The 26,771-nt window shown below is 52.9% G+C and overlaps 1 protein-coding gene across 9 annotated transcripts in view; it reads left to right on the forward strand.

Annotated features, from left to right (window-relative positions):
* The window catches only part of LOC126922509 (protein tiptop), an 89,700-nt gene extending 65,026 nt beyond the window's left edge, over window positions 1-24,674 (forward strand). For 7 of the 9 annotated variants that reach the window (XM_050735093.1, XM_050735089.1, XM_050735091.1 and 4 more), the window contains 2 exons: window positions 17,232-17,475; window positions 18,561-24,674. In XM_050735093.1, the coding sequence (XP_050591050.1) occupies window positions 17,232-17,475; window positions 18,561-22,533 (4,217 nt within the window). In that variant the 3' untranslated portion in view covers window positions 22,534-24,674. Of the gene's footprint in view, window positions 1-13,374; window positions 13,501-17,231; window positions 17,476-18,251; window positions 18,425-18,560 lie in introns of those variants that run through there. The other 2 variants (XM_050735097.1, XM_050735098.1) reach the window with 2 other exon arrangements.
* Window positions 24,675-26,771: the final 2,097 nt, after the last annotated feature.

Consider the following 26,771-nt stretch of genomic DNA (forward strand, 5'->3'; position numbering starts at 1 on the left):
CGCGAAAATGCGCGCGCGACCTCGTACACGCGCATCATTCAATTAATAATTCAATCATCGTTCCCGATTGGATTACCCTTCGAACGAGGGGAAAAAAAGTCGGGACAAAAATAAATGAGAACGGGCAGAGGAAGGATGCGTGCGACGCGATGCGATGCGACGCGATGCGATGCGACGCGATGCGATGCGATGCGATGCGATGCGATACGACGCGCTGCGATGAGGCGCGACGTGGAACGAACTGGCACAGGATGACGTTAAACGCACGCGCCTATACGTTTACCAAATTATTTCAGTTTTGTACGACCTTATCGATCGGCTAAAACTTGAACTGGTTTGGACGCGGTTGTGACACACTCTTGGTCGCGCCCTTGCTGCTCGGCGCCTCGTTCTCGTTCCGTTTTATCTTTACTTTGTACGAATAAAAATCGCTCGGTTCGGTCGGACGCGGTTTTCCAACGGCGATGGACGTTCGTTCGCTGGCGAATGGAGGAAAAATGCTGATAGGTGGTGGTCGCGCGAACCGCGTATCCCGACTGCTAATTATCGGGCGTTAATTGATGCAGCGTCGCGCTCGTTACGCGTCTATCATTAGGCAACGTAAAAGTGTACGCGAACGGAGAACATCAGCGGCGCGTATTAAAATGCAAACATTCGACTCGGTTTGGACGGTTTAATGCCTCGTTCGATTCGAGCGCGCCAGCCAGGTAATTAAATCGAATGAAATTACGAACGATTAATGCTCTGGACGCGTCCGTGGGTCACGAATCAGCGCGAAATCACCGAGTACCCGGCAAAAAGTATATTCCGGAAAGAGTTATTTCATTGTCCGCGATCTGAATTTTCCCCTACTCTCTGGTCCCGTATCGTCTGTCGTTCTCTCGTTCACCGACCATCGTGCTAACCGTCCTCTTCGCTCCGTTGACTCTTGGAATTTTCGATTCGTCCGAGCCGTTCGCGTTCCGCTTCGTGTTCGTGGATATACTCGCGGAGATGAGAGGCGGGGCGGCCCACGAGAAAGAAACATACACGCAGGCCGAAAGGCAAAAAAGGAGGCTCGGCGTTATATTTTTGCGGTGTATTACGTTGTACGAACCCGGAGCGGGTTTCATCCCCACCATTCAGCATGGAGGCCATTATCGCGAAATACTGCAGATGCATCCACGCACACGGCGTCGTTTTTGGACATTAGCATAGCCGCGTAGCGTGCACGAACGCGGCCGGCGGTCGCTGTGCGCGTAAGTTAATGCTCGCGCGCCAGAGACCGCCGCGACATTTCCCTGATGAAGTCGAGCAGCGACGCGTAATAAGGGTCGCGAGAGAGACGGTCCATACCGGCCTGGACGTACGGACGAACCAACGATGATAAAAGGAATAAGAGGAAGAGAGAAAGGGAGAGGGTAGGAAAGGGTTGTGCGCGGTAGTCAGGGCCGGATCTCGTTTCTCGGTGCTTGGACGAATATTTCTCTGTACGAAGAACGTTCGACGCCGAACGACGATACCGTGTCGCAACGATGGAACGAGTACGGTAGGTCGTTCCACGAATAATTTCCTGACGGTCGAGCGAAACGCGAGCTGTTGCAAGGTTGACCGACGATGAGCGCGGAGACGGTGCTGAACGTGAAAGCGGCAGCTCGACGAACAAAGTGGTCGCGTGGTTGCGCGCGCTACGGTATCGAACGTACGGACGCTGGCGAAACTCAAGGTGGTCCACTACATCCCTGGGTGAAGTTGACGCGCGGGGTGGACCTGTCGAGGAGAAGGGTCGAGGCTGGAAGCGGACGTGACACGGCCGTCTTGTGACCCGTACCGTCCCACCGACGCTCCGCTCCTTCCCCGTGCAACCCTCTGCTGCCTCCTGCCCCCTGGCCCTTGCCCTCCGACCCCCTGTGTCCCCACTTCCCAGTCCACATGCCACCGCGTCGACCGACCGCTGCTAGTCCGGCTCTATTGTTGTTATTATTAAAGGGGGTCGCTGGGGGTGGTTGCCGCTCGGCTGAGAGGGACGATGACGGAAAGGAAGGCGGCGTCTGCAGGTGACAGATGAAACAGCTACCCTCTCCCTCGCACCCTCTTTAGATCCCCCTTGTTCTCTCTTTGCGTTTGCTCTCTCCCTTGCTCGCTCCATCCTATTCCCTATCTCTCACCAACTCTGTTTCGCTTTCTCTCTGGCTTTTTCCTCTCCGTTCTTCCGTCGAATGCACTTGTTCGCTCGCACGCACACGATCCTTCCTACGACGAACGAGATGGAGCGAAAAGGGGGCAAAGGAAAGGGGATCGAAGCTTCCTCTCTCTCTCTCTCTCTCTCTCTCCGGTTGCTGCAACGAAACGTTCGTCCCTCGTGTACCACACCCCACGGTCTTTCGGCGCGGATGTGTGCCGTCGAATGCTTCAGCTTCCTTCGGACAGCCGAGTTCAACTTTCGACGTATCTCGACGGACGACGTATCAATCTGGATCGTTTAATCGACCCCGGGAATCGTAGTTACGCGTGTACGCCACTCCGGAGATACTACGTACGTGTCGGAACAACGTTCTCTCTTGGTACGGATTCGGACGGTGGAAAATTCGGAAAGAAAGACGCGGAAACGGAAGAAACGGATATCGAAAGAGGCGGGCAGCGAGCGTAGCAGTTGGTCGAGGTTAGTTTCATCGCGGTCCGGTGTACTTTCGGGGTCTGTCGACGAAATGGACAGCGCGGGACACGCGAGGAATGCGCGTTTCGCGTTCTCTTGGTCGTGCTGGTGAAGAAAGGAGGTCGTGGCTACATACGTTTACTACGAATTCTCTGCCGTTTCACCGCGGAGGACACACCGTCCCAGACCACTCCGAAATAACTCTACGTCACGGATCGTCACCCCCCTTTAATCGTGCCCGGCACCCTACGCTAGGGATAGCAAGCTCCGGCATCCCGTTACCGTTCTCTGCGTCGACGAGATTCGAGGATTCACCGGAGATCCACGCCAGACAAAACCAATAAACCACTCTCCGGGACGATATTCGGAAGTCTCGTGGAAGGGACTCGGACTGACTGCTTGTCCCCCGTCCCATCTCCGCTTTTTCTCCTTTTTCGCTTTTCCGTTCTAACGACACCAAGACGAAATCCTCTGATCAACTCGTCCTGTCGTTTCTGTCGCCAACGCACGATGCTGCTGTACAGAGCTTGCACTCTACCGTTGATAGTTATTTGCGATATAGATACGTAGGAGGTGTTTTGCACGATTCGTGAAATTTTACACGACTCAAATGACAAATTAATCGATACCGGCGAATTCTCCGATATAATTGGAACAAGTTTGCTAATAGACCGATTGAAATTTTGCAAAATGATGTACGAATTACAATTTGTCGAGAGTCGTTTCGTTTAACGCAAAATTGTAAAGTTCTGAACAGTCTAACTAATCTATAATCCGTTACCAGCACATTAACCAACGTTACCGGTTTGCAAATCACCGTGCAACAGGATTGTTCTATATCCTCGTTACATTTTCAAAGCGTACGATAATAAAAATAAAATAGAGACGTTTCCTCCCTCTTAATTTTCTACTTCTTGTTACGATAACGCGTACGTAGTTTTCTCTACGTAGTTCAGCGTATAACGCGTACTAAAAATTCGACGCGATTGTTTCACCCGAAGCGTATTTTATATATTCGCGACGACAACGAAGTATCCAAATACCGGCGTACCGTAGCGACAACGGGTGTGGTTCCTGCAGCCTTTTCCTACTTTGGTCACGCTCGTATCGTCCGAGGAAACGAACGTCTATCACGATCGCGTGGACTCGTTCCAAGGAACATCGCGTTGCTCTTGTAACGCTCGACCGATGCAATAATTTAGAACGCTGCGGCGGTCGAACACGACGACGAAAGCGCAACGCGGCTAGCGGGCCGGTCACGTCCGTCAAGTGGAAGTCGTTCGTCGTCTCTTCGGACGACGGTGGACGCCCAGGCGTCGTCGCCGTTCACGGCATTGATCTGTCGGACGGCTGTCTTGATATCGACGGTGCGGCGGGGAGGGTGTGGAACGGCGGCTGCTAGACGGCTGCCTACTCCCTTAGCCCGCGAAATAAGCTCTCTGCCAACGTCCACGAGTATGCTCGCGATTGTACGACCGCTCGTCGAGCCCAGAGAGACGAGGGAAACTCGTAAACCGGAAAAATTGCAGGATGGACGAGACGTAAGATACGTCGTTGGAGAAACATTTCGCATTCGATCTGGTTGCCGTGTGTTTACCCTCCTCGAGGGATGCGAAGGATTTCGCCTGCCTTTCCTTGCACCGGCGTCATCCCTGTCTCCTCTCGTGTCTCTATTGCTCCGGTTCGCAGGAATTGAGATTCGATGGGATGCTCGACCGATGTGCTCGCTGGCTCGTTCGTTCGCCGTCACGCGGCAAACGTTAATCGAGGCAAATTGAACGCCGCGCGGTTCTCGACGCTCGATTAAGTTCCCCCTCGACGATCCTTTCCACCCTCGCCGAGCTTTCAGCACGTCGCTTATCCGAAATTCCGAACCCGCTACCGGATGCGTTGCATCGAGCACGAGTCGTTCGCTCACGTTCCACCAAATTATCGCGAGTTTTCCTCGTGAGAATCGACACAACGAGCGTACTCGGCGCCAAAGAAACACGGTAACCCCTAAACCGGCAGCCGATCGACCGGCCCTTAATCACAGCCCTCGGTTTATGATCTCAGACAAAATTCCGCGAACTAGCCGCGGGATCGTTATTGCGGTAAGCCCGACAAATTGTCAGAGGATCGCTCGTTCCACGGACCCGTTTATACCAGAACCACACGGTGGGTGTACACCGTCGAATTAAGCTCCGAATTTCGCTCGATCGCCCGCAATTACGAATAACCCTAATTTTCAACCTTCTCGAGACGAGCGGCGGACGAGTTTATTGCTCGGCCGGAGAATCCAGACGAGAGAAACCGTTCCACGGCAACCACCAGGGGAATTACCGCGACCGAAGGACCCTGTTTACAGCCGCGTTCGTTCGATTATCGTTCACGGCTACGATCGACTATTCGACTCGCCGTTACCGGTTAATCCGTTGCGGTCGTGTGTCCCATTCCGTCTTTTCTTTTCCTTTCCGAACGTTGCGATTATATCGGCGAAAACGGAGCGCGGTGTAACGCTCGCGGTGACGAAGAAAAAGAGGAAGCCGAGGAAGGTCACGAGAGGGAAGTGTAGGGGCTGTAAACGTGGCTATATCGGAAGAAGGCGAGGGCTCCGCGTACGGTAGAAACGAATACGCGCGCAAGTACCAGCACAAGGAGGAGGATAGCAGGGCTTAGGTTAGGTTGGTCGCCTGACCCGGTTGACAATCGATTGACGGCTGTCGCCAAGACCCTTCAGCCTTTCCACCTTCTAACCCGGCGAACTTCCCCGATCCAGTCGATGCCATTACTCTCCTTCTTTCCTAGCTAGCTAGTCGGCTGTCTGTTCCGTCGGCTCCAATAATTTCTAATTATCCTCTACCACCGGATTAGTACGATGCACGGTTGCAAGAAAAAACTCACCCGTTAACTATTTTTATGATTATCAACGAATTAAGATCGTATGCAGAAATTTCCAAGTAAAATATTTCGTACACGCGTATGTCGGTGAGACGGCGAGTTGTCCTTGGTTGTTCAAATTATTACTACGCTATACAATCGTGCATATATACGACGGCAATTATTTAACCGATTACACGATATCGAAGAGCCTCGCGTTGTTACAGTTTCCATGGTCAAGCGATTGACTGGACTCGAATGCCATTGAAAATAGCCAGAGTCGGCTGAAAGTAGCCGTGTTCTCACCTTTACTCACTCTATTACCTTCGCGATTTATTTCCTGTTACCCTTAAGAAGAAAAATGAAAATATCGAGTTTCCAAGCGATGCTAATTCGATAGCCAAGAACCGCGATACGTTACGGTTGGAAATGCGTGCGAGATTCAGATAAGCCTAATTTATTATTCTTTCGCTGGCATAGCCAAGTACGATTAGATAAATAACGCGTATCGTTTCGAAATTGTACCACAACGAAAACTCACCTTTGCTCCAGCAACGGTGGAAAGACGCATACCGATGACGAGTCAGGAATCGACTTTATTCTATCAGCGTATTTTTCCCTCGTTATTCGTAACCATCCCCCGTTAACCGAATGCAAATATAGCGGAACGGTGAAAGATACATCGAGACGCGTGGAAAAAGATTCTTTGGTGGACGTTGTGCACGGTCGATTATGCCCGTGTACGACACAACACATGGCAGCTTTCGCGCGCAAACATACAAGCAACGACACACACACACACACATACACGCACGGCTTCCATCTCGTTCCTCGTACACGAGTCTCTTTTCCACGGTCGCCTGTGCACACGGAGAAAGCTTCGTGGAGGTAATAGGATGGGTATACACCGGGCGGTGTTGGATATTATTTGCCGAGGACAGTGACAAACGCCCGTCAACGTCATTTCCACTCGCAACGTCGCGTCGGCTTCCTGCGACAGTACCGACACCGTGTGCGATATCACCCTCTCCACGACACCTTCGCCTCTTCCACCTCCTCTTTCTCCGTCTCTCTTTGCCCGCTCCCCTCCCGTGCAAGGCGAGCTAGAAACGTGACGAGCATATCTAGTTCTGGACCGACTCCTCGTCTCTGGCAGCCATCAAGAGGTGCCTCTGGTGACTGCGAGACGGGACACTGCTCCCGTCGTTCCGGTACTTTGGCCTCTCGATGCGACGCGACGCCCGACTCGCGGTTCCGCCTGATTCGCGACAACTTCCTGCGCTCACGTATTAACCCTCGCAGCGTTCAATCCGCGCAATCTCGGCGTACGAAAGTATTTCAACGTTTGCCGTAGAAAAATTCTACGAACGTAGATTAGACGCGTCATAGTCGAGATCGTTCGAAATTTTATTCCCATCGGACGGTGATAAAATTTTAAATCGATGGGGCAACGTACGTGGTACAAGACACCCGGCGTTTATTTCAAACGTTATTGCACGCGCTTGGCTCGAGTATCTTTCTTCGTTACAAACCGTGTCGTACCCGATCCAATCAAACTCGCGTATTTTCGTTCTTTCGTAATCGTTTTCACCGTTCCAAGCTTCGGAAAACGATGCCGCGACGCTTATCGCACGATCGATGTTTAACCGAAATAGAGAAAACTCCGACCGAATAAAATTTCGATCGGAGCGTGAACCATTCGAGTTGCCTACGGAGAATCAAAAACTCTGATTCGTATTCGTGAAACGTGCTCGCTCAACGTACCGTCACCGTGGCTCCCCGACGTCGTGCGATAGGCGCACAGTTGCAACGTTGGACGAAAGGTGTTTCACTGACCGTGGGGCACATCGCAAAGGGTTAAAAGCCAGCGAAATTTGCTCTTCCTCGCGCGGTCCATTATCATCGGTACGAAGAAAAGAAAACGCGTATCGCGAAGTGGACACGAGACGAGGTAAATTGGAGTCGCGACCGGAGAAATCGTCCGACCGGCGAGTAGCAAGAGTGGGGTTGGTTAGGCAGAAGGGTGTACGGTAACCGAGGTAGGAAGGGGGTACGACGACTGGAGCGGACGGGAGGAGTCGGCGGGAGGGAAGAGGGGGGGCGTAGGTAGTCATTATGTGGAGGGAGGTGACGTCACTGACGGTGACGGATGGCTACACGTCAGGCAAGTATAAACCCCATGGTACCCAATAAATTATTGCAACTATAAATTACTTCTGTGCTCACGATATAATGCCACGGCTACCGCCGGCACGATGGTGTGCGTGCACGTACACGTACGCGCGTGTGTGCTGTCGCGTCGAAGCCGAAGGTGGGGCGTGCAAACAAAGGTGGTACGATCTCCAACTAACTAGCCACGGTACGGGCACCGTTAACCCCGTCTGTTATTGCCACTCTTTCTCGCGTCTCCTCGTCTCATTCCGGCCCTCTACGAACCCTTCGTCCACGTCGCACACCATCGTTTTCCAACCTACATATTTTACGGTACAATGTAGAGAATCCGAGATACGCGATCGCCAGCTGCAGCGAAAGAGGAAGGTGAATAGAGAAACGGAAGGTGAATCGAAGGCGGCGGGTATTCTTGGTTCGTCGGGCAATGAGAACCACTGACATAACATAATCCCTAGCAATTCGTAATAAATATCGTTGCGACGGCCTGGTTCGGCGTTATTGGTGTATCTGTCTCTCATCTCGATGCCTTTGGGGGGCTAAGAAGCGAGGCAAAGCGGCGGCCGAAGGGATCGGGGGAAGATATTATGGGCGTGCGAGTGAGTTATACGCTTTGCCGCATGTGTGTCGCATAAATCTGCTCCGACCTCGGTACCGGCCCCCTCGCGACTGCACTGGAACCGTTTCTAGACTTTCCTTCGATACCGACAGCCATGACGACAACGACGACCACGGCGACGACCACGGCGACGACCACGACGACGACGAGAACCGACTCGACGACTGACTGACTGCTTCGGCTGCCTAGATAGCCGAGGCTATGTCGGCCGACCAACCGACCGACTGTTCGGCCGACACAGGACCGGCCGATCGATATCGGAGTACGCGTCCTTCCTAAACAGGCGGAAAATTTCTTGCCCGTACCGTGCGTGTCGTTGAAAGCCACTACGAAACGAACCGTCTTTGAGATTATTCTTCGTGTCGATCGCCCTGCTGAACCCGTCGATATACCGTTGCTCGTAAACCGCGTTCCGTGCTACGTTACACAAGATTATTTATAGATCAGTGCCGTCCTCGAAGCGGTGTAGTCACTCGCGTTGGTTTCGCGGCTCGAATATTACCGCAAAAATCGACGTTTCGTGTAGCAACGAAACACCGTAGCCGCGACGACGCACGCGTTTTATCGGGTGGAGACTACGAAATTCTTTCGTCGCGACGTTCTCGAGAGCAAAGAGGAACGCGTCACGGCGTGTCGTGCTTCTATGGCAGAGCAGAGCGAAGCGAAAGGGTGAGGAGATCGAGAGATGCGCGCACCTGTCCTTGCGTACATCAGCCGTCCGTCATCCAGAGGACGGATCGGCTTCTGTCCGTGCACCATCTTCACCGGCAGACTCGCGCGCACCACGAGGCATCGTACTTATTTACGTTGACACAATATTTATTAGGACGGATCGGTGAGGCGGTCGTTCGTTCGCGCCGGCAGCCTATTTCGGGAACCGTTCCTCACAGCGAAAGACCGGCCAGTCGGTCGTTTCACGGGACACATCCACTCTCCTTCGGGATTAAGATACAAAGTCCAGTCAGGCGTCTTATTTTTTCACGGCTGTCACGAGTCATCGGCTTCTAGCGACGAACGAGACTCGAAAGGGTCGTCGTACTCGTTGTGCCTGAGATTTCCTCTCATCGATCGATCGATCGATCGATCGAATCGGATCGCAGAATCAAACGCGTTCAATGCAAGTATTACGCGACGTGAATACTTTTACGATTAGCGAGCAGCGTTCGAAAGCGCGCACTCATTGGCAAACACGTTCGCTAATAGTTTTCGCGAACAATGCTATCCTCCTCGGTTAGAACGTCGAATAGGCGCGTACATGGTGTACCGGTAGTTAACGCTCGCTTGGCTCTACCGTCGCCGATTACCGATGTTCCTAGTGTCAACGCGTAACTGGCGGCATTTACAAACTCTAGGAATTTTTTGCCAGCGTGATAATTTAGAAAATACGCGTCGCAGAGTGTCGCACCGTTGATCGATGACTACCGCTCTATGTATAGTTGTATAACCATTTATAAGCTCCTAAACGTTTCTGTCTGCGTAGCAAAATGTAAAATGTGTCAAATTTGCTTGCGCTCCGCTCGCGAACTATTCCCAGCAGTGGACGCGATACAGTGTGTCTGTTGGGGAACAGTGTACGTAGTCGGTACGGACCGAGCGTTAGGACGCAAACGGCGAAGCTCGTCGGTTGGAGAATTCGGCCCTCGTTTCTCGCGCGACCACTTCGCGCGGGGGCCGCGACACGCAGAGGCTGTGTAAACGAAACGATAACCGGACGGATCGACACCAGCTGCTTCGTGTTTGTTGCCGGTTCTATAAATAGAGCGAACCGTCCGCTCTTTCTCGCGTACTCGAGCTTGCACCATCCGCCCCGCGCTATCCTTTCCCTCTTTTCTGCTTCCCTTTCTCTCTTCCCGGTGTCCTTTCTCCCGGCGAGAGAGCTGCTCCCGCCTCGCTATCCCATCCTCCGACTTTTTAACTCTCTCCCGCTGCTTCGTCTCCTGTCCGTAGCCGACTCGAGAGACGTTACTTCGCTGACAATTATTGTTGTCACGGCCTCTGCACCAGCAGTCGGTAACAGGAGTGACATTTCGAAAGGCGGCGTGACGGCGAGTGGAAGAAAGAGACGCGGAGGACGAGGAGATTCGGAGGTTACGGTCGAAGAACGAGGACAGGGAGGGAGGGGGGGAAAGAAGAGTGACGGATATCGTGATGAAGGCGTCCTCCTGTCATCTCTCCTCTTCCACCTCGCCAGACCGTCGCCCCGTGGCTTCTCGACCCACCGCCGCCGCCGCCGCCACCGCCGACATCCTTTCCTCGCTTCCGCCGCCATCCGCTTAAACCGCGCGTTTGCGTTCGCGTCTGACCATAACGCATCGTGAATCCTCGAAGAAGATCGAACGCGAACGTCCCTCCGAACGATACCAAATAGTGGCCGATCGGGACGAAATTTGGTAGCTACCGTTGAAGGAACGTATATAGCGAGATCGTAAAATCGTCGAGGCTTTTGAACTTACGTGTTTCAAGTAGCGTTCGTCGTATCGCGAAATTACCGTACGCGTAACTGTAATCATATACAGAGGAACTGTATCCGACCGGATCACCAAGTTCTGTCTTACGTTCGAGCTGGCAAGTCGTTGGAAACGAAGAAATTAATCTATATAGTCTTGTCAGTTTCTTCTCACGCGTTATTTATGTACGTACTCGCTCGATCGTAGCTCGGATAACAGGATATACGTAAAGCTGATTCGTTCGATCGTGCAAACGATGCTACGTTATATAATAACGTACGCGTTACCTCAAGCTGAGATTCGACGATGCAAATTCGCTATCTGTTGCCTCGATGCCTAGCCAATTTCGTTACGACTGTTAGCTCTCGGAAGTGTACGGAAACCCTGACCTTTTGAAACCATCGAAATTTCGTTTCTCTCGCGATCGATAGATGTACGATTTCCGTGTACCACCGCCGGGTACCGGTGAAAGCATATCGTTCATTTCCGGTGGATAACGCGCGGTTGGACACGCGCGAAACAACGCGGCACGTTGCGAGCGGGGGAGCTGGAGCGCGACGAACCGACTGCAAAACGGGTTTGCGGATTTCAGCTTTTTAAGTGGGAGCAACAGCAGCAGCCACGGCAGCAGCTACGGCAGCCATGCATCGATCATCACTGTCGCCTGTTGCGCGATCGACCGGCCGAACGAACCGACCAAGGAACGAACGAGAACAAACGAAAAGAACGGTCGGTCTTACCGGACGCGCGTATACCATCATCTATCATCCATCATCCAGTCGTCCTGCCTGCATCAGCGGACGCACCGATGGCGCGACCGTGCGTGCCCGATCATTAATACCGTTCGGCCAAGTACGCGCGACGCAATTTACTCGATCGTTTTCCCGTGCTTCTACTCCTATCGAGACCGATATCGCGAAACTTCGCCGCGGGCGGCGTCGTTAGCGAGCGTATTAAAACCATCTCTTCGCGCAACCGAAATTCTTACGTTCGATGAATTTCGTCCTCCCCGATGACCATTCGCCATTCACGCGACTTTCTTACTGTCCACCATAAAGCATAGATGGAACGTACAGACCATCAACGTTATTGCCAATATCATCGTCATTATGGCGTAATATTCGCATTCAATTTACTTTCTCTGGACGATAGACGTGCCGTTACGGAGATGACGTTTCTCTACAAAATCCGGTACGTTTACACGCATCGGATATCCAAACTTATTTTATCAGCCCCTTATGTATCTAAATACGATCACATTGATACGAACAACATTGGCAGGGTCGCTACACGGCCAACGGATTTCACTATCATTTCGATCTTTTGTCCGATACCGCCCGATACATTTAAACATTTAGTGTATCGCTTTCTTCGTCGTACTATCTCCGTTCCGAACTAATCTCAGCCCGCGTCAATGTACGTTATCTCGCGATGTATTAATTCGCGTCCATTGTGATCCCACAGTCACGCCAACGTTAACTTGCGTAACCTATGCGTAGTGTATACGCTTCCTTGCAGAGTATCTGCTTGTGCATTTCGTCGAGCGAAGGATTTTGTTTCGTTTCATACGTACATACGATATGCTTCTAAAATTGTTCTGTTCGTTGGTTATACCAAACCAACAAATGAATAAATATTTTAACAAATATGAAATATGAACTATAATAAACGATAATAACGAGAATCTAAATTATTGACAGTAACATTGGTATGTAACGATATCGATCGTCTGAACGGTCCTTAAGAAGATTAAGATTGCAATATTTCAGTTGTATTTATTGGAAAAGAAAGAAAAGTATGCATTTGATGTTCGATATAAACTCGTAGCACGTTTTAAAAATCAAAATTTGATTTTGATCGGTTTTTCATTGGTTTTTATTGGGTTATTCGTATTACTGGAAAATGAAGCTGCCTCCCTGTTGCCTCTGATGATTTACGTCGATCTATCGCGTACAAAATCTATTTGCTCGTAAGAATAACATTTGATCATACCGAAGAACGAAATATAATATACGAACATAAATATTAAAATGATTAGAATCGCTTTGATTAATTTCGTAAAGCCAAAAAATTCCGCGACGATGTTGCAAAGATATTAATTTTTAATTTGGGCTTGGAATTGACCAACGCTTATGTCGTCATTTTACGATGAATAAATTTACTAGTAGAAGTTATTTATTTCTTGAAAATCGAATGTTAATCGCTGGTAGTTGATCGGTTTGACTTCTGAACGACGTCTAGGCGCTAGGTAGACTTTAGACATTAAACGACTACGAGAGAATCGGAGAAGGGAGAATCCGTTTGATTTATAACATATGACACTTTGTTTGGTATTCTTTTTATACTTTTTATTCTTTTTATATATGTATTTAACATATTTAACATATCTGCATATTTACGTTTCTTCACCTACATAACTTTGCATACATTTTCTGCAAACGCGCAAAGATCTACGATCCAGTGATAAACAAAAGCTTTTTGCACGGATGGAAAATTACGACTAATCAAAAGCAATCAGAGTAGTTGGACGTACGCGATTGACGCTAATAAAAAGTCTCACCTTCGCGGAGACTCGCGTGTCACGATCGATCGATCGAACGTCTTAATCGGTAGCTGGCCTCGCGGGAACTAAACGGCCAACGCATTTTTTATGCGCCGTTGGAACCGCGAGAGCGAAAGGAGACGAGGCTCGTTCGAACCGGTGGAGAACGAGCAGGGAACGTGGCGGTGGAACTCGGCGATGGAAGGAAGCGATTCGACAGCCTGATGGAGTGAGTGTTGACTTAGGATAACAGTCGGCTCATCGGTCAATCAGTCAGGTAGACTACGGTAGGTCGGTGCTCCGTCTTCGGTTCGGCCCTGTCGTCTCGTTCGGACGCTTAAGTGACTCACGAATCCGACCACCCGACGTGTTTTATCCTGCGAGACAAAGCGATCGGACGAAGAGAAGGAAGATCGAAAGGGGGAGAAACCGAGTCGTAAACATTTGCGTCAACGCCGAACGCGACGCGAACGATCGAACCGGTCGAGCCCGATCGAAAAACGCGAACGAGTCGCGAGAACGTTCGAAGAAACCGCGAAACCGAGTGCCGCGAAAGGCGGTGCGACGAAGGGTGGCATAGATGGCGAAAAGCGAGGAAAATCGTTCGCAGGAACTGAGAAACGACGACGCGTCTCGCGCGTCTGCAACGCAACGCGCTACGAGCTGGAACACGGGTGAGATTCGAGAGGCACAGCCGGTTGCTTGGAGAGGAAGAAGCAACCGTAAGAGAAGGAGCAACGAGCAAACGAGAGCGAGAGAACAGAAAGAAGGACGGAGCAAGGAGAATGGATTCACCCGTCAGTCACTCTCTGGCAGACCGCGAGAGAATCACAATGCGAAGCCTCCCTTTGCTCTCCGTCTCTCTTCGTCCTTCTGTCGGACCGCCCGTTCACCCGTTCGCCCGCCCGCTCCTCCCGCTCGTCCGTTCGTCCGTCTGTCTGCCTGTCCATCCGATCGTCTCTTCGTCTGCCTCCTGTCACTCTCCTCGCCAGCCTCCCGACGGTTCTCTCGCATCAGGAATTCATCTCCTCTCCTGTCCTGTCCTGCCTTGTCCTCCACCGTTGCTCCTTTTGTTCCCTCCCGCCTTCGCCCGCCCTTCCTCCTCGCCTCCTCGTCGCTTTCCTTGCTTCTCCGCTTTCCCGTCACCGCACCGTCGCCACCGTCGCCGCGCCTCATTATCGCGCGCCGTTTTATTTCCGGCACGTTGCGCGAGACCGGCTCGCTCGATCGACCGGTCAACAGGTTCTTCCCGATTCGTCGTGATTCGTCGTCGATCGTCGGTTTCCTCCGGATCGCGTTACCTACACAGCTGGCTAAATTAAGTCGCGGAGATAACGAGCGCAGCTCGCGCAAAGGAAAATTCGTTATCTAGATTTGCCGTGCAAACGATATTAAACTCGTGCGAGCCGCTGTTTTCTCAACGTACGAGATGCTTTAACGACCGCTCTAATTGCCAACAAATCTTGCCGATTTGATACGACGCAAATACATAAATCCAGACGAGATCGAGATTTATCGCGCGATCATCCGCATCCTTGGATGATGTTGTTGGTGATCGGAGTAGGCGATACGCGGTTCATTCGAGGCAAGTTACGAAAAAGTGGAACAGAGGCGGTAATATCGAAGGCGAGATGCGAGACAAGACAAGACGAGGCAAGGAAATCCGTTTCTTCGTAGAAAGAAACGTTATCGACGAAGGGCTACAGCACGAATGAAGAGAACCCGCGATACCCAGACAGATCGGTCCGTTGTTGCACGTTTATGTTAACATTTTTGACATCCCACGACTTCCTCGTTTCTCGATACGTCGAACAATCGCCAATACATTAATAGCGTTTTGCTTTGGTTGCCATATAAATGTAACTGCTGTCCTAGAGTCTTCCGAGCGAGGGTAGATCGGGATGCGTTACTGGTTACGAGAATATGAAAATACATTCCTGAGTCCTACACGATCTTGAAAAATATCTTATCGACTACAAGTTAGAAACACGTCAGAAGCTACTTGTACCGCAACGGATAAAGTTAAAGGGTAAAATTGCGCTGCTATTAGGATCATTTGGTGCGAATTACTCGTCCTCGTCGGTCACACCAACCGTCCAATTGGAAAACTAAGTTCGTACGAAAAATGTGCACGCGCCCTCAAACTTGTAGTAGCAGGAATCACGAAGCGTTATAAGCGCAGCAACCATGATCGGTACATCCCATAGTCGGTAAGGCGCCACGATGTTCGCTGCGAAGTCGAGCACGCCGGATATCACGCGGTAGCATCTGCTAAACCGGTGTCAGGGCTCTGCCGCTTTAAACTCCGTATGCCACGCTGCTTGCTCCCCTCGTATGTTTCCCGCGGCTGTATACGCAACCCCCGTGCTAGTTGCTTCGTTAACGACCTGCCAGTAGAAATACGCCGTATCTCGGCTGGTGCGAGCATTTGCATTCCGGTACCTTCGACGGGTGCGAGGCTCGTGGTAGCGCGGCGACATCCTGGTGGACGATGGAACGTGGACGGTTCCGGGGCGGTGGACCGGGTCGCGAGACCGAGATTGAAACAGCCGCGAGAAAAGAAGCAAGAGGAGCGACGAGGGGAGAGAGGAAGGACAAGAGGAAGAGAAAAGAAAGAGAAGAGGCGCGTTGGTTTCGTGGGCGAACGAAAAGAAGGGAAACGCGACAGGGAAAAGAGAGCGTTCCGAGGGATGCTGGAAGCGGGCGGAGCTCCGGCGAGCACCGGTGGTCCGCCCTGGTCTGCGAGTTGTCGCGTATCCCTTCTCGGTAGCGGACCGATTTCAGTCGATCCTCGCATGCCTCGTTCCTTTTAGCTCGGGCCCTCGTTGTCGTCTTCCTCGTTCTCGTCGACGACGCGGTCATCTTCGCGGTCGTTGGTCGTTGCTCGTTCTCCATTCTTCGAGCACACACCTCCCGTACCCCGACCCAAAGGGTCGGCGAGCAGCAGCGGAGCGCAGCTTCTTCCATCGAATCGTTCACGGTCGCGCAGGGCTTCGGAGGGCCGCTCTGGCCCGCTTCGGCCCGCGCCAGCCGGAGAGAGACAATGGACAATGGGGACATAAATCTGCGTAATTAGTTGCCGATGCCTTCTCGGATCGATGCGCGATCTCTTTTCCCTCCTTCTTCCGTGGCCCATCGGCGAACAAACGATCGTTTGGTTGGTCAGTCGGCAAAGTAGGACGGTGCTCTTCGTCCTGCTTGTCCCCACCCCTCTCGGAAGGGAGGTGTGCTGAGTCCTTTCCGCCTCTTTCTTCCTTTTGCTCTCTTCGGCCACCGGAGAGATGCCCGGATCCGCGGACTCCTCGTCTTGCGCCATCTCGAACGAGGACGCGTCACCGGAACAAGATGGCGATCCCCGTTGCGTCCGTTCGCCGATACTCGCCGGAAATCCGATTTAACGACCGACCGGAACGAGTCGCGTTTCCGCAGCTTCTGGACCAGCCAGAGTCCCGCCGATCCGATCGTCTGCTCGCCTAGGGCGCGAAACGACGACACGCTCCTCTTCTGGTTTTCAGCGTCGAAGTAGAACGTTCGATCGTGCCGGTGATTCGTTCGAGAGTTAGAAATGGAAGGGCAACGGAAGTCCGTAGGTTGCTCGACAATGGCGCGCGATGACTTTGCTCGACGCACTCTCGATGCAATCCCGCGTACCCTCGTCGCCGCGTACTGTCGTTCGCCACGTCTTCTACGTCGTCGTAGCCGCGAAAGGCCGATAAATGAGCCGATAACGGCATTGTCTCGCGCCAACCGTCCTCGCTGTTCGCCTCTTTGCGTCCTTTTCCAACGCTCGCTTTTCTCGTTTCCAAATTCTCGGTGCGAACGGCGCGGCGTGGTTACGAGACGCGTCGATCTTCCTTTCCTTCCTCCTCGATTCAGTGACTGGCGCCGTAACCGCGCCCCGTTCGCCGTCTAGGCCGCTATCGCGTCGCACTGAAACGATCGTACGATTTTCCGTTGCAGGGGAGGACGGAGTCGAAGGCTCAGGGCCTGGCGCGGACCTCCAGGGCGAGGAAGGCGACTGCGTGGAGGATGACGGCCCAATTAGTCCTAGCGAGAGAGGTTGCACGACGGCAGCCAAAGAGGAAGAGGATGGGGACGCGACCGACGATGAAGACGACGAGGACGCATCGCCGCCCACTCCACCGCCTTCCGCAACCGCGAGACTGAATCCTACTATTTTAAGGGACACTGGACCACCGGACAGGTAAAAATCTCGATTAACGTGCTTCGCGATAATTACGAAAGGAAACGGACCGAGACGAGGCGAAACGAAACGAAACGCGAAGCCTATACTTAGGAAGAGACGGAGGCGCGACCGTCGAAAGTGGTATGAACGTAAATTTCAACGAACACGGTTCGCTTGAAACTCATTAGTCGGTGCTTTACTGGCAGCATGGTCATAAACCGCCTAAATCAACGAGAGCGCCGCTGCCGTTCTCTTTGAAGTTGCCGGCGTCGGGCGCCCCTCGTGTACACACACGGGTATTCTCGTTGTTTGAGCGCAACGAATCGTCACGGATACGTGCGGCGCACGAGCGAGAGAACGGTGTAAACGTCGCGTCGTTCGCTGTCTCTGCTAAAGGAAACACGAAGGGGAGAGAGGCGAGGAGATGCGGCGCGCACGAGGACAACAGAGAGAGAACGAAGGAGGGATAAATAAGCCGGTGCCAGACCGATATCGGTGACTGCCGTGCGACGTCATACAGCTAATAGAGATAGGCACGTGTTACGCGTCGGCCTGCATCGACGATCCCACCAACGCCGACGATGACGGCGCTCCACCACCGCTCCGGTACCGCTTTGCCGCATCACCGGTTACAACGGGGGCGGCGGTGGTGGATGCGTGTGCCGGTGGCAGGCTGCGGCAGTGGCGCCTCCGTGTCCTCCGCTGCCCCGCCACCCATCGAAAACTTCCCCTGCATGCGTGCCGGCGCCGTTCCCCTTTCGTCTCGCGGCACGCATTCGGCATTCAGTCAGAAGCAGTCAGTTACGAGCGAGCCGTCGTCAAGTCTACACAACCTCTCTCGCTCGCTCTCCATCTTCGATTCGGTTCGCGTGCCGCGAACAGCACACGCGACGCGACACGCCGCGCACGGATTCTTCGTCCAGTCGCCAGAGTAGCAACGAAGCTCGTCCACAGGATTCGACCACGGGTATCGATCTCCCGCTGTTTTTCGCCGCGCCAATCCGATCAACGCCTGCGCATCCCCGCGATCCCAGCGATCTCGGCCGTCCGATCTTCACCGATCATCGCGCGTAACGTTTCTCCTTTCTGTTTCATGCTTTCAGAGAGCCAATGAGTCCACGCTGTCCCTCGAGAGATTCTCGGGAATCGTCCGGCCCGGCGACCGGAAGTCCTCCGCCGCCAGCGACGCGAAGCACCGCGAGCCCGGTGAGTCCGAGCGGGATCGTGCCACTGCCCCTCGGAAGCCATCCACTGCTACCCCCTCATTCGGCGGCGATGATGGCGGCGTACCTGCAACAGACCCACCAGAGACTGCTACTCGGCCATTCGCCGCTATCCCGTGGTTCCGTGTCTCCGTTGGTATCCTCGTCGTGCTCGCCACCGGCAGCTACTCCTGGCCTTCTGGTCTCGCCCAGCAGCGTCGGCGAGGTATCGCCGTCGGCCACACCGTTACCCGCGGTGCTCGACTTTAGCACGAGGAAAGCGTCGTCGACGGAGGACGACGAAGAGGAGCAGATACTGAACCTCAGCAAGCCGCCAACACCGTCCTCCTCCACGGAGGCGAACAACGGACCTTTGGATTTATCGGTGCCCAGTAGAAAACGACCTGGACCGGAAGATTCTCCGCCGCTGCCCGTTCGCAAGTCCTCCAGGTTGTCCGCTGGCACGGCGGCGGCAGCGGCGGCGGCGGCAGCTGCGGCGGCCGCAGCGGCTCACCAGGAGGCCGCTCAAGCCGTCACGGCTGCAGGTTTCGGCAGACCACCCGTCGTTTCGCCGTGGACGTCGCCCGTGGTCGCCTCTCACTTTCCCTACTTTGCGGCCGCGGTCGCGGCAGCGGCTACTAGTCAACAGCAACTCTCGCCGAAGAGCACCGCCGGCGTAGTCGAACATCATCAGCAACTTTGGAACGGCAAGATGAAACCACCGTCCGCTCTCGACAAGTCGTATCAGCCGAGCGAAGCGACCAAAGCCCTGGAGAAGATGAGCGAACTGAGCAAACTGGGCGGCGAGGATCTGTTCAGATCGAGCACGAGCGCCGGCAGTGGCGGAGCGAGCGGAGCCGCTGCAGCCGCAGCCGCAGCCGCCGCGGCAGCGGTCGCGGGCAACGCGACCGCCGGCTCCACGTCCGGCAGTCGACACAGTGCCTGGCAATCCCACTGGCTGAACAAGGGAGCCGATCAAGCCAAGGACGTGCTCAAGTGCGTATGGTGCAAGCAGAGTTTCCCCACGTTGGCCGCGATGACGACTCACATGAAGGAGGCGAAACACTGCGGCGTAAACATGCCCGTGCCAGCGGCCGCGTCCGCGCTCCACCCGCAGCCACCGAGCGTGGCCAGTATCGTGACGCCGCAGCCGCCGCATCAGCCGCACCAGCCGCAAACCACCGCGTCCAGCAACAACGCTGGCTCCGGCGCCGGTGGTGGTGGTTCCGCGACTCCGAGCAGTAAACAGAGTCCATCCGAGTTGAATCTGCTGATCAAGGAAACGATGCCTCTGCCGAGGAAGCTGGTCAGGGGTCAAGACGTTTGGCTGGGAAAGGGAGCCGAGCAGACCAGACAGATTCTCAAGTGTATGTGGTGCGGTCAGAGTTTCCGCTCTCTCGCCGAGATGACGTCGCACATGCAGCAGACGCAACATTACACCAACATCATCTCCCAGGAGCAGATTATCTCGTGGAAGTCGTCGGACGAGAACAAGAGTGGCAGCGGTGGAAGCGGAGGAAGCGGAGGTGGCGGTGCAGGCAGTGGATCCGTAACCGGCGCCGCTGGTGGCGGGGGTGGCGCGGTTACCGCCGGTGGCGCGTCCGGACCGCACGCCGGAAACGCTACTGGCCCAGGCTCCGGCGCTACCAGCAGCCACGTGAGCGCCGTACTCACGTGCAAGGTTTGCGATCAAGCGTTCAGCTCCCTGAAAGAACTGAGCAATCACATGGTGAAGAATTCCCACTACAAGGAGCACATAATGCGATCGATCACCGAGAGCGGCGGTCGGAGGCGGCAGACGCGGGAGAAACGCAAGAAGTCGCTGCCGGTGAGAAAATTGTTGGAACTGGAACGAGCGCAGAACGAGTTCAAGAACGGCGACGCGGCTACCGGACTGAGCCACAGCCTCGGCAAACACGCCGGTCGTATAACGTGCGAGAAGTGCGGCGAGAAGATCGAGACGACCATCTTCGTCGATCATATACGCCAGTGTATCGGAGCGGGCACCGTGGGCGCGAATCAGCGAAACTTCTTGAAGAACGCGTTGATGTCGAATCACCTACCGGCCACGTTACCGCCGACCGAGACCGGCCGCAAGAGCGTCACCGAAGACGGTTCGTCGGTGTCCTCGAGACACCATCGGTCGCCTTCGTCGGCCAGCGACGCCACCACACCAGGAAAGGACACGCCGACACCGACCGCCGGCGAGACCACCGGTAGTTCCTCGCCGTCCGTGTTGAACGCCATCGAGAAACTGATCGAGAAGAGCTTCGATTCTCGCGTGAGGCACGGTACACCGGGTCTGCATCACGCTCAACCCGGAGCCCCGATGGGTACGAGCATCTTGAAGCGGCTGGGCATCGACGAGAGCGTCGATTACACGAAACCGTTGGTCGATCCACAGACGATGAACCTTCTCCGGTCGTATCAGCAACAACATCAGCATCAGCAACAGCAGCAACATTACGCGACAAGTACGGCCGCGCGGCGGGAACGCAGCGGAAGCGAGTCGAGCTCCGTGTCGGAACGAGGAAGCGGCGGTAGAACCGACGCGATGACGCCGGAGAGACGCGTGGACCTTTCGTCGGTCGGCCACTCGGACACCAGGCATTCCCACCATCATCGGGTCACGCCGGACAAGCAATTGGGCGCGCAAACCTTGCCCTCGAGTCGTCATCATCCAACCACCGAGGAATCCGGTGACGAGGAGTCGTCGACGACCGCATCCGTTTCCGTTGCCGCGGCCAGTTCGGCCGCGACATCGGCGGCGAGCGTGGTCGTGAAGAAGGAACCCCGAGACGACGAGTCGGAGGATCGCGTGGCGAACGAGGAGGAGCAGTCGCAGACTCAGTCACAGTCGAATCGCGAGGTGTTCGTGAAGAAAGAGATCATGGAGGATTGCAGAGACGAGGAGGAGCAAGGTTCGTTCAATCATCGTCGAAGCAGCTTGCACGAAGGATCGGAGGAGGGTCGAGAGGTGTTGTCGCCTCGCATGAACCCACCGACTCCTAGATCGAGCGGTCAACCGGAACAGATCGCGCGTAGTCCTTGCAGGAACAGCACCAGCAGTCCGACGAGCAGCGACCGGTCGGTAACGCCGCGTGGAACACCCGACACGAAGGGGTCGAGCAGTCTCGGGGCGCTTTCTTCCATGTTCGACAGCCTGTCCGGTGGCGGAGGAGGCGGAGGCGGCGGTAGCGGTGGCGGCGGTGGTGGCGGTAGCGGCGGAGGCTCGAACAACGCGGTCGACTCTCAGGGACGCAAAACCAGCAGCCATCCTTTGGCCGCGCTGCAGAAGCTTTGCGACAAGACGGAGACGCGAGGACCTAGTGGCAGCGCGGCCCGATCCGGTGGCGGTCCTGGAGCCGCGTCCGGTCTCGGAGCAGCGGCTGGAAGTGGCGTGGGCGCGACCGGACCCGGTTCCGGGACGACTCCGGGAGCGATCTTGGCGTTCAGCTGGGCCTGCAACGACGCCGTCGTCACCGCCGACTCGATCATGAAATGCGCCTTCTGCGACACGCCGTTCATCTCCAAGGGCGCGTACAGGCATCATCTGTCCAAGATGCATTTCGTCAAGGACGGCGTGATTCCCGATCCACTGACGATCGGCCGATCAGCGGCGGCCGCGGCGGCGGCGGCGGCTGCTGCTGCGGCCGCGGCAGCAGCGGTCTCGCAAACCTCCGCCACCGGACCGCCGCCGGCCGGTCACAGTTCTTCCTCGCCCCCGACTTCCCAGCGCAACAAGTCGCCGCCGCTTGCACAGGCGAACGGTAGCCCGTCTCAGTCAGCGGCCTCTCCCCTCGAAGAGAGTCCGCACTCCAAATTTCTCAAGTATACGGAGCTGGCCAAGCAGTTGTCCAGCAAGTACGTATAGTCCGAGCCCCGTAAGTAGCGGTGCCACTTGTACATAAGTGTATCTATACTGTAACGACTGTAACTAGCGACGCGATTGCAACACCATTTCACCTCCTTCGAAACCTCCGCCTCGGGACATCCATCCTTTTTCGCTCGCGATTCCATTATCCGGTCTCCGCTGTTTCCTACCGCATCTCGTCTCTCGTCTTTTCCTCCTCCTCTCCCTTACTTCGCTTTCCACCCTCTGTTCGCCATTCCCCTCTTTATACCTATCGCTCCTTTTCGCCCGTTCAAATCGAATCGAACCAACTCGTCAGCGGATAATCGAATCGCGCAACGAACACAGAGGGAGGAGGTAGATATCGAACGTGCGTTGATTAAATTGTGATGCCACCATATCTCGCGGCACTGCTGAGTCAAGGGGCTCGGCGAGCGACAAAGTTTGTGATTTTATAAATACTTAAGGACATTTACGACTGGCGTTGAGAAAGAGAGCAAAGCGATGCGAAAGATCGTGCGATCGACAGAGAGAATTTGTATGCTTGAACGAGCGTGTGTCTACACGTGTGTACGTGTCTGTGTGTGTGTTTCTGCGTACGAAAGGGAGAATGGTAGAGAATAAATGAACGACGAAAACGAGTGCAAGCGGAGAAGAGAGCAGCAAAGGCAGAGAGGATAGCGACTAAAATTTTCCAAGGTGTAGGACGGCAAGGCTTACCTGTCACACAGCTGTCGTAAGGTCAGATCAGCATGTATACCTCTAGAACATAAGAGCGTAGTTGATTAGCGCATAGGCTAGGCTAGGGTCCGCCCTTGTATAGGAATCTCTTTGTTGATACTTAGAACTGCGAAATCGGTGAAATCGGGATTCGGACCTCGTCCGAAAAAAGTCAACGAGCGTTCGGCAAAGCGAACCGGCTGACGAGTACGACGATGACGATGACGACGATTGCAGAGTGAGAGAAAAGTGGCATAAAAGGAGCATCGAGAGCAACGAGAACACGGTGCAATAGCGAGGCTCGCGGTTATACTCGAAACACAGGTGCGCGGCGAGTCGAGCGCGCGCGACGCGGCCTCCTCGAACGTTATCGTTTTCCTTCGCTCGTAGCGTACGAGTAGACCATTGTAAATTTTCTTTGTTCAAATAATATTTATTGCGCCGTGCGAGTCGACGCGACGTTTTAAGTGTAAAATACTGTCATTACTATCGCTCGGATTATCGCGAATACCGTGTATATTGATTACGATTACGATTATTCTCTATACAATTAACGAATGGGGAAAAGCAGCGAAAAAGGGGAAAAAAAAGAAACACTTCGAACGGCTACCAACACGCCGGGACTCCATCGTCTCTCGGCTGAGCGGAAAAACGGCGCGCGACCAACGCGTTCTCTGGCGAATCGTCTTCTGCCTGCGTGCGTGCGTGTGTGCGTGCGTGCGTGCGTGCGTGCTTGCTTGCTTGCTTGCTTGCGTGCATTCGAGAACTGGAAAAGTAGGTACGAAAGGGAAACGAGAGTAAAAGTGGCTGACGCCGTGAAGCGGGCAAAAGCGACACCGCGAGAGAGGAATTGAAATCCGGACGAGTATGATCGCGCGAGCGAGAATATGAATAAGGTGTAAAACGCGAGAACGCAAAGAAGCAGGAAGAAGTGGGCGGGAAAGAATGAGCCGAAGGGACGATAATTGCGCGCGTTCGAGGACGAGTTAAAAGCGCAATTTCGGAGCGGAACACACTTGTATACGTATTTCTTGTAAACTCTAATTCTTCCATCGCGGACTTTAAAAGTATTTATCGATATAACGATAATATTAATATTATTATTGTAATTATATACGACTGCTGAGAGAATGTGGCGGGTATAGGAGAAAAAAGAAGAACGTGGTCTACGTGGATGCGATACGCGGCATCATACGCGCGGAAAAAAACGAACGCGGCGCGTACGCACTCGCGGATACGAGAAACGAAACAAGAAATAGCCAACCGTGCGAAAAATACGCTCGAAAAGTACCTACATACTTACAAATGCGCAACCACAAAGATATGCATCATGTATACGCGACTCTTGAAACCATTTTACCAGATTTGTCATTATTTAATTATTTCGGTTGTATTTTAAAATGCAATTAAAGCTCAAATAAATATATATGTTATAAAGTAAATTCTCGTCTAAGTTTCCTTTACTCGTACATCTACATCCCGAGTATCATTCCCTATATGCCATAACTATTATATAATAACTGTCATAGTATTTTTCGTTTCACTGGATTCCATATCAAGTACATATCACAAAAATGTAAAAAGAAAGATTAAATTTTTCATTAAAATATAAAATTCTGTCTACAAATTGTCTATAAGAAACCATCGCTTCTCACGAACTTACAGTAAATCAATTTCATTTACGCAGTCGTATCGGTCCGGTGTTCGATCGCTTCCGGTCATGTCGGTTCGGTGCATCAAGCGATTTCCAAGTCTTTCTTTCCACAAACGAAAATGGTTATTCCTCGTAATAAAATTCGTCTTCCACAAATTTCCTACAAAATCCACAAGGAAATTGTCAATGGATCCCGAAAAATCCGCGTTCAAAGATTAAAAATAAAGATAAAAAGAAGAAAGCAGCGTGTCGAGGCAACCGATTGACGAAAGAATTTCTCGTGCCACCTCCTTGCACATGTTATTCCTCTGATACGAATCCTCAATTTTGGGCCACAGATCTCTTCCGTTTCCCCGAAAATTCGTATTCGATAGGGAATATTCCAATGAATTCGATCGATCAAATTTTCATTCTACTTATCTACTTTGTACACGTCTGTTTCAATTTTTCCACTTTACGTTCTCCGCGTATATATACTCGCATTCCGGTCGTATTCGTCTTTCTTTTCGCTCATAGCTCGTCGTACCGTCGAATTCCGTCGTAGGACTCGCGACAGATTGGAAGAAGCGCTGTCTGACGCGAAAAACAAACGCGGGCGAACGAGATGGAAACAGAGCCGTTGTGCCAGGCGAAGAAGGGGGCAAAGGAAGAGGAAGGATAGAGGGCTTACGGACCTCACCTACCTATTGCCTGGGTCTGGTAATGAATTCGTCTAATGGGTCGTAAAGAATGCGATCTTATGGAGCGGAGAGGATAAAATAAAACATTGGTGGAGAGACTACCGATTCTCGAACGATCCTTAAAGTAACCCTCGCTTTAAAGAAAGGAGCTCTTGTCTCTTTTCTTCTTTTCTTTCCACCTTCCCTTTCTACCCATTTCTCTCTCCTCTTTTCGCTCCTTCGTTCTTCCAATCGTACCTCAGCTTCAGTTCCTCGCTGTGTTGCGTATCTTCTTCCTTCCTGTGTCCTCGTTCGTCCAGTTTCTCGTTTCCTCGTACGTCGATTCGCGCGCATCGTTTCGACCAGCAGTGGAATATTCGAACCCAGAAAGTTTTCAAAACTCGACACCACGCGATATTTTTGCGATTCGAAACTCTCGACACCCGGGAAAAATAATAATCTGTATAAACAATTTCGGAAAATACCCCGACTATTTGAGTTTATTTTTAGTCCAGTAATAACGATCCAATCGAGTTTGTGTTTCAACTTTTTCGATTCATTTTAATTGGTACAATTTCATCGATGCATCGCGACAGTTTGTACGCGACAGAAATGAAACGTACAGACGTATGCGTTTGCTTCCTTCGCTGCTTTCATTTCTTTTCCACCTTTTCCCCTTTCTTGATTTTTCCTGGTTCCAGGAAGCTGCGCGTGGGCGATCCGCCGATGAACGAGAGCAAAGGCGTTGCAGGAACTTACCAAAAAGCGGTCTCGAGAGATCCGGCAGTCCGATAACTGTAGATTTGTAGAGGTTCTGGTCAACCGATAACCGAACCGCTAGCTGTTTTCACGTAGGAACCCGTTTTACTTCCCTTTCGTGTTCGCTTCCTCCGATATTATCGAAACTTAATCGACCAGCGACCACCTCTCCCTCTTTCGTCAATTTTCAAATTCCTCGCAAAATCTGAATCGTGATATTAGCGGCGAGCAGAAAGGGATCGGCGCACGGTGATTCATAAATGAAAAGCAGCTAAATGATTTAAAACGGATAATCTTGTTCGGAGTTTGAAAAAATAACGATTAACTGATTTAGAGATTCGTCGAATCTATCTTCCAAATAGAGGTCTAAATAATAAAATGGCTAGGATAGGTTCGTCATCGAATCTTCGAAATGCGATTATTTTCTCTACATCTCGGAACTAATTGCTCTTTCATTGTTATAATTT

This window comes from Bombus affinis, chromosome 12 (genome assembly GCF_024516045.1).
Source record: "Bombus affinis isolate iyBomAffi1 chromosome 12, iyBomAffi1.2, whole genome shotgun sequence".
Classification (NCBI taxonomy): Eukaryota; Metazoa; Arthropoda; class Insecta; order Hymenoptera; family Apidae; genus Bombus; species Bombus affinis.